The 11,351-nt window shown below is 51.5% G+C and overlaps 2 protein-coding genes across 2 annotated transcripts in view; both read left to right on the top strand.

The window, feature by feature from the left end:
• The first annotated feature begins 2,403 nt into the window (after positions 1 to 2,403).
• Positions 2,404 to 9,600, top strand: C6H2orf72 (chromosome 6 C2orf72 homolog). The gene is made up of 3 exons (XM_034064259.1): positions 2,404 to 2,931; positions 5,938 to 6,054; positions 7,272 to 9,600. The coding sequence occupies exons 1-3, from the start codon at positions 2,412 to 2,414 to the stop codon at positions 7,361 to 7,363; spliced, it is 729 nt and encodes a 242-aa protein (XP_033920150.1). The 5' UTR covers positions 2,404 to 2,411; the 3' UTR covers positions 7,364 to 9,600.
• A 1,259-nt stretch (positions 9,601 to 10,859) lies between these two features.
• The window catches only part of PSMD1 (proteasome 26S subunit, non-ATPase 1), a 70,868-nt gene continuing 70,376 nt past the window's right edge, over positions 10,860 to 11,351 (top strand). The window contains exon 1 of the mRNA XM_031042998.2: positions 10,860 to 11,008. Coding sequence (XP_030898858.1) covers positions 10,993 to 11,008 — 16 coding nt within the window. The 5' untranslated portion in view covers positions 10,860 to 10,992. The remainder of the gene's footprint in view (positions 11,009 to 11,351) is intronic.

The raw sequence follows: 11,351 nt of genomic DNA, 5'->3' as shown, positions 1-11,351 counted from the left end.
CAGGAATAATATTCATTAATTTGGGGAATCTCCCACTTTCTGATGGAGTCTGGTGTTTCTGTGCAAGTCACTGGCACAGCACTGCTTGAAAAAAGCCCTGTGAGACCCATGCTGTAGTGGTCTTGGCACATCAGGCAGGGTATAGCTGGCACCACCACACACCAGGCTGTGCTGGCAGCTCATGTAGAATTTAAATATGTGGGTCATCTTGTGGAGGTTTGCAGGGGGCATGCTGCCTCCTTAGAGCAACCTCCAAGAGACGTGCCTTTTGCAGTCAAACTGGCCAAAGCAAGTGTCTGTCTTTGGTTTGTTCCTTGCAGGGAGCAGCCAAAGCTGCTGGTCCCTCTTCCCAGAGTCTTTCTGGTTGTGACTTGCTTATGATCCAGTCTGTGTCTGTAGCCACAAATCTGTAGTGGGGTAAAGTATCAGCAGAGAAACCTCAAGATGAGGGCTCCTTGTGAACCAGCACCTGCTCCTGTTCTCTCTAGGTGCTGCTCACGGTGCTGGTTACACCCAGGGTTTTTCTTCGCAGGAGCAGGACTCTGAACAGATGAGCTAAAAAAATCCTCATAAATACAAAATCTGGCCAACACTATAGCCAGACCTGGCTGTTGAATTACGACTGACTTTGTAGCCCTGCCATATTGACAGCTGCTCTCAGGGCTATCTGGCATGGTAACATGGGCTCTTGCAACAATAGACCCTGATCTTTGGAAGAGAAGCCTAATCCTTCTATTTTATCTCCCCCTGATTTGCTTATCAGCACTTGTCAATGAGTAAGTTGCTTTTGCAAGGACCCAGGACAGAAAGTCTCTCTGAAGCCCTTGCCTATGCTGTCTGGCGCCAGTGATGCTGGCATGGGGCAGTGTTTGCTAAGCCTGTCTGCCATAGCTGGGGAAAATGTTTTCCTGGCTGAAAATTGGTGGCAAACAGTGACCTTCCCAACCTGACGCACCTCCACTGTGCCTGAGCACTAGCCTGTGGCATATCCCCCACTTAGTGCCTGCTGATCTGTGAAGAGTGCTCATGAGTATGGGCAGGAAGCAGGCGTACTGGCTCAGCTGCCTTTGTGGCATGAGTGTGCCCCAGTGTGCTGCTGGGAGCCACTGATACAGGGCAGGCACATGGATTTCAGCTCTGCTTTTGCCTGCCATGCTCTTGGAGCCAACTCTGCTCATCCCACAGAGATGGTTTGGCTCCAAATGGCCTCAAAGAGCAACTGCCCAAGGTGACTCCTTTGAGCTGTTTATCACTTCCTGTGTTCTTGTGATAGGACATGAGCTATTTGATGGATCCTGTTCTGATACGGCACAGGGGAAGTATTTACCATGTGGCATAGAGTTTCCTGGTTCATATGACAGACACACCAACACCACACAAATGTCAGGGGTGGGCACTGCTGTGACGTGGTTGTCATTCACTGTCAGCTAGCAGAGCCAGCTCATGGGATATGGGCCATTCTCTGTGCTGGGGCTGTGTAACACATGCCAGCACCCAAACCCTTCCTTGGGTTATATGCTTTCATGGGATGTGTGTGTCACTGTGGAGCACTGCCAGTGCTGGTGGCTGTGACTATGGACTGTGTTTTGCGTGATGAGTGATAGATGTGGTGTTTGCAGAGGAGAAGCCAAAGGGGACTGGCTTAGGAAGGGACTTGGAGGTGCAGAGTGTGGGCTGCAGTGCAGCTGTGCACTTGTGCACAAATTGGAGAACTTGCAACTAGTGGGGTGGGTATGGTCTGTGAAGGGGTAATTGTTTCCCAAAGTGAAATTGTTTCCCAAATGTGGCTATAGCCTGGCCAGGCTGTGCAGCAGTGTAATGGCAGGCAATACCAAGGAGGCCACTCCAGCACTGCCCTCGGGTAAGGGCTGTTATACCCTGGGGAGCATGTTAAATCCTCGGGGGTGCACAATCAGCTACTTCTCTATTGTGGCCTTGTGTGTACCCCACTTTGCAGTTACCACAGCCTCTGTTCATCCCTCTCTCAGCTTCCCAGCCCCTCCACAGCATGTGTTTTGCCTGAAGTTTATCACCTCCCCACTGGAAACAAGACCAGCCTCGCAAGAGGCCCGTGCAAGGGCTCTGAGGCTGGTTGCGTGGCAGATATGGGGGCCCCGGGTGCCCTCTAGTACCCTCCCTGCTCTGCCCACCCGGCAGCAGGCAGGGGCTGTTCACTGGAGGGGGTGTGCCGGTCCGGGTACGCGGCAGGAGATGCTGGGGGACGCCTCTCATGGAGCGGGGAGTCTACTGGGCTGTGCTTGACGCGGGGGGTGCAAAGCTGATGCCCGGACACGGGGCCGGCAGTGATGCAGGGTGCGAGGGAATGGTGCGCGGAGCCGGGGGGCGGGACCGGGGGCGGTGCGGTCCCGGGGACGGTGTGGGACCGGGCAGGGTGCGCTACAACGGTGGGGATGGCGGTGGAGGAGCTTCAGGAGTTGCTGGCGCTGGTGGAGCTGGCGGGTGGCCGGCGGGCTGTGCTGCTGGTGGCCGAGGTGGCGGAGGGAGCCCCGGCTGCAGCCACGTTGACCGCCTTCGCCCGCGACCTCCTGGGGGAGGAGGCTCCGCCGGGGCCGGGCTGCCGGTCGCGGCGGCGGGTTGTCGGCGGGCGGCGGGCGCTGGGTGCGCGGCTGCTGCTGGTGCTGTGCCGCGGCGGGGCGGCGCGGGGCCAAGGGGCCCGTGTCCGCCTGCGGGAGGTGGTGCGGGATGTGCGCGGCCGCCTGCCCCCAGCGCCGCCGCCCGCCGTCGTCGGTGTTCTCCTGCCCGGCGGGGAAGCGGAGGACGCGGCGGTGCTGGACGCCACGCTGCGGCGGCACTTCCCGGCGCCCGGCACGGTGCAGGCAGCCCGGTACAGCCCCGGCAGCCCCTCAGACCTGCGCGACTGCCGCGCCGCCGCCTGCCGCGCCCTGCGGGCCGCCCTGCAGCATCCCGCAGGTACCTGGGGGGGACCGGCCGGGGGACAGCAGATGGCCTTACGCTGGGGCCGGGGGCTTTTACAGTTGATTTGTTCCATTTTCCGGTGGGACCTACCCCATCCTAATGGGATCTTACCACTTCTGATGGTAACTTCCTTCCCCACAATGGGATCTGGCTTTTCCCATTGGAATCTAATCAGCCCTGATAGGATCTTCCACGCACCCAGTCAGATCTGCTTTTCCCAGTGAATTCTCTTTCAGGCTGGTGGGATCAGAGCCTTCCCAATGGATTCTGTCTCTTTCTGGTTGACTTCCCAACCCTGGCAGCTGGGGAGGACAAACTTCCCAGCAGGCTGAGAAGCACTAAAGCAGATAACAGGCATCACAGATAGCAGGGATGTGGCAGCTGATGGCTGTGACACAATGGGACATCCGTGCTTATGGATGTGTGTTCCTGGGGATGCAGGACTGGGGTGTGGCCCTTGCTGTAGGGTGCAGGCAGGTCCTGACCTTCCTGCAGGAAGGAAGATGCTCGTGCTGACTTTGCACAATGAATAAGAACAGTAAGTCTTTGCGTCTGTTGGTGGTCAGTTTAAACAAGGTGAGCAGGGCAGGATGAAAGCTGGTGTTAAGCAGGGCTTTGAGGAACAGCATTTGCCCTGGGGTGAAAGGTGAGTTATGTTTGTGTGCAAACTCAGGGTGATGGGTGGCTGGGCAGGCTCTGCTGTCATAGCAGCCACACAAACTTGCCTGGGCTCACTTTAATCTTTGGCACTGCTTGTCTTGGACTGTTTCTCTTTCTTACTTCCTTCTTTAACTTTTTTCCCCAGTTTTCCCTTGCTCCCCATCATTTCTAGGTGCTTTGCTGTCTCACTGCCTTTACCTTGAGGAATCCTGGCACTTGCCTGCAGCACTACATTGACCAGGTCCTCTAGGATGCCTGGACATGGGGATGGTCAGCAGCAGCTCAGGTGCTTCTTTCCATCAGCTCAGTCCAGAATCCTGGATGTGAATGTTGAGTAACTTTGAAGTGGTTGGGACTCACTGTGAGTGTTCAGGGTTGTCTTCTGCCAACTCTTTCTACGAAGTATGCATGATGTCCTTTCCATCTTTTTTTCACATGCTTTTGTCCTCCTCAGATTGCTCCCACTGCAAGAATTTCTGGTGTGCTCCCAGATGCCAGTGAGCCCTTCAGTTCTGGTCACAGTAGCCTGGTGGGACAGCAGCTGCAGAGGCAGAAAAACATCCCTGCATGAGTGACCTTTCTCTACCTCTGCACATTGCTGGTGCTTGGCTCAGAACATGTATTTTTGTGACTAGCTGTGGATTTGTCCTTGAGACAGACATGGAAGCAGCATAGCAGTCACCTGTAGGGAAAGAGGAACAGGAGCTGGAGCAGGCATTGGAGCCTGTCTGTGTGTGCTTTATAAGTGTGGTGTGTAGAAGGACTCAGTGTATTGCTTTAGTTCACCACTGATGCTCTGCCTGGTCATGTAAGTGTCTCAGGACTTGCATGTGTAATGAGGACATTCATCAGCTGTAGGGTTCAACCTTAGGCATGGGTAGCTTCTTTCCATGCCCGTGTGAGCCCTGCATTCCAGAATCTCCACATGGCCAGAGAGCTTGCAAATGTGCCTCCAGGGAGGTGGGGACCTGGCAGTGCCAGGCACCAGCTTCATTGCAGCTTGGTTTCCTTCCACCCATGGCTTTCCCCACAAGAAAGGCACAAGGGGAATAATACATTTAATGTAATGTGAGGGAGGACTGTGGAAGAGACGGGCGTGGGCTCCAGAGCACCCTGCAAGGCAGGTTCTAGGGATGTCATCTTAAGGATGTCCTCAGTCAGTGCTGAGCTTGTCTTTTTTCCCTCTTGACTTTCAAAGGGGCTTGTGCTAAGCTGAAAAAAGGGCTTATTCAGATGCATTTGGATAAGGATGCTGCAAGGTGTACAGAATGTAAGGCTCTGTGTACCTGTGCTTATGCCTGTTTTATTTCAGCCCAGCTTCCTCTTCTACCCACATTGCTGCTCAGCTCTGCCTAAGACAATTGCTCTGAAGCTGCAGCCCTCCTTTTTGTGCTGGTAACGTCCTGAACACTGTCATTTGTGCAGTAGATCCGGGACAGCAATGGCAGTGGGGTTCCTGTATCCTCGTCTAAGGAGGAGTGTGTTGGGCTGCTCTCCTGCCATGTTTCAATGGTGGCCAGAGTCCCCATACACTGTGAGGAGAGGATGTCTTTACAGCTGGAGGTTTTGGTTTATTGACTGACAGGAAAGCCTGCCACTGTGAACCCTCTCATGTTGCAATGGTTTGATAAGCTGAAGGACACTGAAGTGGTTTATAATTCGTTATCTGATTAGGAGGTGAAAGGCTCCTATCATATTTCAATGGAAACTGCTGCTGTTGGAGACATGATGTAGAGTTTTACAAGCTGCTGTAGTGTTTTACTGTAATGGTTTGAAAGCCTGTAGTAACTTGAGATCTTCATTGTACTCCAGAATAAATACATCGATGGAGGCTACATGCTCTTTGCATTCTGTGAGCAGTTACAGCAGTAGTTTTCAGTGTGTTGCAAGTCTGCATGTTCAGTAGGTCTTCCTAGGAGGGAAGAATTGCTTATTAAGGCAGGGAGCAATGAATAGGCTGATGTGGCAAAAGGTGTGTGATAATACAAAAGAAAAACTTCCTTCTGCAGGAGAGCCCTAACTGTGTCAGTCCTCAGCGTGTGCCTGCTGAGCTCCTGCCAGGTTTTCGCTCTGGGCTGCTGCATTCAGGATTGTTTTGTTAGTGAGGCAACAAAGTAGAAACTGATGCTGGGGACAAATTTCAGTGGTAGCAGAGAGGTGTCTGCCTGAAATAAGGATTGCCAGCAGCTGCTTTCTGGGGATGGGCTCTGTGGAGCGCACCTGGTTTTGCCATGAAGCATTGGACTTGAGGAAGGGAGATGTTGTGAGTCTGCCCCAGGGAGGTGGAGAAGCAGTAGGGCTGACCCACTGCTGGTCTGAACTCATCTCTCATTTATCCAGAAGAGGTGAAAGACAGGGAGAGGTGGAGGCTCCCATCCTTCCTGCGGTGCATTTCTTGGAGCCGGAGGAGATGGAGAAAAGATCACAAAGCAAAAGCTGCAAACAACATTCATGAAGGTATGCCCAGCTCCCTCACTTGTACTCCTGCTGTGACTGTCAGAGGTTCCTCACTGACTCCTTGGTTGTCCTGATGGCCAAAGCCCTTGCTGGTGGCCTCCTGAAACTATTTCCAGGTCTGCAGCTGATGTCTCTTTTCTGGCTGTAGTTCGGCCAGAAACTGAAGACAACTTGTGCACATCTGGCTGCTGTGTTGCCATTTCCCTGTTTTCTGGCCTTTTGTGTGTCTAAATGAAATCATGTGAGGTCCAGTGCCCAACTACACCCCTGAGAGCACTGCTGAACTCAGATGTATTTTACCAGAGTTTCTGGCAGCAGAACTGCTGTCTGTCTAAACAAAGAATTGGAAGCATCACCCTTATCTTACGTGATGTTTTCTGCAAACATGGCTGGAAGGAATGTTCCCAAACCACTTGCATTTGAGGCTGGCTGTGAAGAGAGCAGTCAGCCTTGGATTCCCTGATTCTAAAGGAGAATTTTCATGTAGCAAATAGCCTAGTGTTCAGCCTTTGCTGTACTGCTGGCACTGCTGCTTGCCTTTCCCAGCAGTGATTTTCTTTTTGCAGAAGTGCCTCCAAGCAGGAAGCTGTAAGGTGTGTGGTATGGAGATCCGGACTGCTCCACAGAGCACACAGAAGAGAGGAAGTGCCTTCACTGTAAATAGAATAGGCTAGGCTAGCCTAGTGTGACTAGAACAGAATAGACTGGAGTAGAATAGAATATTTTCAGTTGGAAGGAATCTATGATAATTACCTAGCCCAACTGCCTCACCACTTCTGTGCTGACCAAAAGATAAAGCATGTCATTGAGGGCATTGCCCAAGTGCCTCTTAAACACATTAAATGCTTAAAAAAATAAGGCTTGGAGAAAACAACTGAGAAACAAACTTTGAGACTTGTCCTCTAGGGTCAGAAAATTTAGTGCCTGATCTTTCCTTTCTGGCAGGTGGCCATGCAGTTTATTCTGAGATTTCTGAGACAGCAGGAGGCCAGGGATCTGGGCAGTGAGCTTCTTTGCTCATAGATAACCCATTTGTTGAAGCAATGTGGAGTTTGTAAACCAAAATGAAAATCAGTTATGAAAAAAATCAGCTGTGCTTAGGTTGTGAGTATATATCAATGGCTTTGTCCCATGTGTTCTTTTCATCTTAAGTTGCATTTTGCATTAATAAAGGTTTCCCATTTAGATCTCCCTTGATCTCACTCTGCTCTTTGCAGATGACCTGCAGGACCCTGAGGAAGAAGTGGCTCTGACCAGCCTGTCCCCCAATGGGAACTATGAAGAAGCTGCTGGAGGCACAGGGACTTAGGACTGCTGTGTGCTTAACATAGTCCATGTCCCTCATCTGCCCAGTGGATTTGGAGCAGTGGGAGGAGGAGCTGGTGTGTGCCCACTCACCTTCTCCACTGAGGACCCACCACTAATGAGAGAAGCTGCTTGGCTTAACTCCCAGCGTCTTTTGTAGCTGTGGACAGCCTGATGTCTATGCCAGAGAGACGACACCTGCTGCCAGCGGATGCCTGGAGCTGCTGCTGGAAGTTCTCACCCTTTCTCTGATCAGGGAAAAAAAAAAAACCAAACCAAAAAAGAAGACTAATAGCATGGTGGTGTGGAGACTGCAATGGCTACAGAAGAGGCTTGAATGTAACTTTATAATATGAAGAATGCAGTAACAGCCTACTGGGCAGTAAGAATAACTCAGAAGATCCTGATATTAAGGGCAGATGGAGCAAAGTGTGATTTGGAAGCAGGATCCATCCCTCTGGCTTGTGTGTGGTGCTCACAGACTGACTGATGGTTTGCCTGGGTTGGAGTGGGTGGCAGATGGACACTAAGGTGTGGCTGATGTTATATGGGGTTATGGGAGAGGTGCATCTTTGGGCATCTCCACAGCCATGCAGTAGCAGGTATTGGAAGTGGCCTGAAGCACAACAAACTGTGGCTGCTTCATAAATAAATATAAAAATAGAAAAATAATCTATTTAAGTTGTTCCAAAAGGATGCTTGTAGCCTGTGGGGCAACACAATTAATTACAAATCCTTGGTTTATGAGGAGTATTACTATAATGCTAAGAATACCTTTTTTATTCTTACTTAAATGCAACATAAAATGGGTTTTGTATTATTTTTAGCACAAACTCTGGGTTTTGTTTGGGGCTAGCTGTCCTTTTGGAGTTTCATCTAGCTCAGACCAGAAACTTCAGCCTGTCACCTCTTGCCTACCTCTCCTCTGAGTTAGCTGCTGAATTACGTCAGTACGTTCTCATTACATGTCTGGTCTCTCTCTGGCTCCTTTTTTCACAGTGGCAACTGAAGTGTCTGCAGTCCTGCCAGCTCTGGCCAGCAGTGTGCCTTTGGCATCTCCCTAGCTCTACCTGGAGCAGGGGATGGGGTTTGTACCCAGCTCTGCCTATCACCATGATCATCAACATTTTTTAATAAACCATTTTTCCATGCTTCAGTTTCCCTATCAGTAGGATGGGGACAGAAGTGCCTACCCACTTCTCTGGTGTTATGATGGTGATGCTGGAGCAGAGCTTAGCAGCTCTTGCATTTAGAATTGGTCCCTTTAGAGATGGTGCTGCTTTGCCCTTTTGGCTGGGAGGGAGCAATGAAGGGTGCCTGGAACATGTTGGTAGCATCGAGTGGGAGAGATGGGGAGCATTTCCAGGTGTGCTCAGCAAGTCTCTGCATTATCATGCTGCTTTTTTGAATGTGTTGTGATAGTTAGGATTGGTTACATGGGAAAGCTTGGTCTGAGTAGGAAAGCTTCACCTGAAATGCAGCTGTAACATGCTGTTGCTGCCATAAGGTGGTGGGAAGGGGCAGGTGGATGCCAAGCATTTGGTGAAGTGTGTGTCAGATCTCTTCACAGCAGAAACACTTTCCTGTGTGGGTGTGGGCTGGGGAGAGCGAACCTAGGAGGCAGCTGATGTCAGCAGATATGGCACCAAAACCAGTTCTCCTTCCAGCCTGTGGGATTTCTGTAGGATTTCTTTGCTTACAACCAGGTGGAAAATAGAAATGTAACCAAGTCTCAATAAAGTAATGCGGTGTGGGTGGCTGTGTTTATGACTCTGGGCTTCAGCACCTAATAGTGAGTGCATCTTAGGAAGATGAAGGTATCCTCCTGCTCTGTCCCTGGCATGAGTGTATATGTGTGCTGTGCAACAGATTCCCTCTTGCTTGTATTCACAGTAGAGCCCAGGTCACTGCACAGTTACATACTTTCCTTGGTTAGGTGAGTCCAGTAGGACTTCACAGTACGATCAGGTGAATCTTTGTTTTCTTGCAGTATTTGGCCTTTGCCAGTTAGAATTTATGAGTGAAGGGGTTGCCCAAGAGACTTCCAGTTAAATCTATCTTAGTGCTACAAATCTAATGGATTTATTTATTGGTAATTTTTAAGTAAATCATTCAAGTTTACCCTTGCAGTGAGACTTTTGTGGAAGCAGGTGAACTGTGTGGGGTTTAGAAGGTGTGAGAATCCAGTTGATCAAAAGTATTGTTTTCCTTTGACTGAGGAATAAAAGTGATTTGAATTTTTAATTTTTTTTCTTTTCCTTTTTTTTTCTTTTTTCTTTAATAGCTGGGCATGTGGATAGTCTTTCAGCAGATAGTCTTTCATGTTTAATTGATTTAATAATTGAAGGGTACTGTGATCTTACAGGATTGCTGTAAAAATAAAGACATTTAATTTCTGAACTGAAACGTGCTTCAGTTAGGTTTTTGTTTGCCATGGTGTTATCTGTAAAGCAACATTATGTGTGGTTTGACTGATGTTTCTCTTGATTAAAATAAAAGATATATTGGGAGGGACTGGAAGTGACCCCAGTAGATGGATCCAGAAGATCATTGGAATTGGTCTGTGTGGAGCCCAAGTAGGCTGCTCACCTGTGGGCAGTGGGGAAAGCTGGAGATCTTCTCAGTTGTCTGAGAAAAGCAGAGCTGACCCTCTCGGCATTGTGAGTAGGGCTTTGTCGTGTTATGTCATTAATAACATTCACTAACTGAGGCCATAAGGTTTCCTTGAGGAATTAAAGTCCTTCATAAAGTATTTTTTCCTATTTAGCAGAAACAGATAGACAGCAATGCTGCTGAAGTCTGGGTGCTTTCATCTCTTGTGCAGCACCATTGCTGCTGAGCTGGGTTTTCCTTGGTGAAAGGAAAACTTCACAAGCCTGATTTTTCCTATCTGCCTGTACTGGAACCAAAACAAGAGCAGAAATAACTCCATGTTCCTCTGCAACTTGGGGCCCTTCAGGTACACCTGTGCGTGGGAGATCTGGCCACCACCCTGTGCTGCCAAGTGACGGACAAGGAAAGGGTTCTGGTTAGGGCTTGTCAGGTGCATCAGTACATGTGCTTTCCTTGCAAGGGGGGATGGGCTTGGGTGAAGCCTTTCCTCAAGGCTACAAGGGACGTGAGAGGAGTCAAGGCCCCGAGAGGCGGCCTGCAAGAGATGGGCAACGCCTGCCCCAAAACATGCCACCCCATTGCAAGCATGTGGGAGATGCCATCTGTACGGGTCAGACAGAGGCAGACATTTGTCTGATCACAACGCAAACGTGGGCATTCACGGAGTCACCCGTGGGGATCCTACAGCCCTTGAGGGTAGACTCCCGTGGTATGTGATCCACGGGACGCCTGCGAGCAGGACGCCTCTTGAGCGGGCTCACGCAAAGTGCGAGGCCCCGAGAATTAGAGCTGTCCCACTCGTGCCTGTCTGCTTTTTTCACCTCCCGGCGCAGGCGCTCGCTATGGGCACACTTTCCGGGGGCAGCGGGGTTCTGCCGGAAGGGGCCCTTCGCGGCACTTCCGGGCCGGGCGGCGGCGGAGCTTCAGCGGCGCGGACCCCGTGCGGCGGCGGTAGCAGCACCGCACCTGGGCCGGAGTGGATCCCACCTCCCTCCGTACCTGGGCCGGGCGGGCGGCACCATGATCACCTCGGCCGGTGAGGGAGCGGCGCGGGGTAGTGCTGCCCGATGGGGTTTCGCTGAGTCAGGGCCGTGACTGGGCACCGCCGCAGGCCGCGGCGGCTCCTGCCGCGGCGCTTCGTCGGGCCACCTATCACCGGGGCCTTCCCCCGGCACCCCTGGCTGGTCTCCGCCGTGCCCCTCGGCGGGAGCTGGAGACCGGTCAGGTTCCCGGCGGTTCGCCACAACCGGCGTTTTAAGCCTGAGCCGCGCGGGGGCTGCCCTGTGCCCGCCCTTGCCCTGCGGCGGTCTCCCTGCCGCTGTGGTGCCGCTTTGGTGCTACAGCGGCCGGAGCGGGCAGGCCCTCTTTCGGGCTCAGTG

This window comes from Melopsittacus undulatus, chromosome 6, assembly GCF_012275295.1.
Source record: "Melopsittacus undulatus isolate bMelUnd1 chromosome 6, bMelUnd1.mat.Z, whole genome shotgun sequence".
Lineage (NCBI taxonomy): Eukaryota > Metazoa > Chordata > Aves > Psittaciformes > Psittaculidae > Melopsittacus > Melopsittacus undulatus.
Note: the sequence above shows the minus strand (reverse complement) of the source record. Positions and strands in the feature narration are given on the sequence as shown.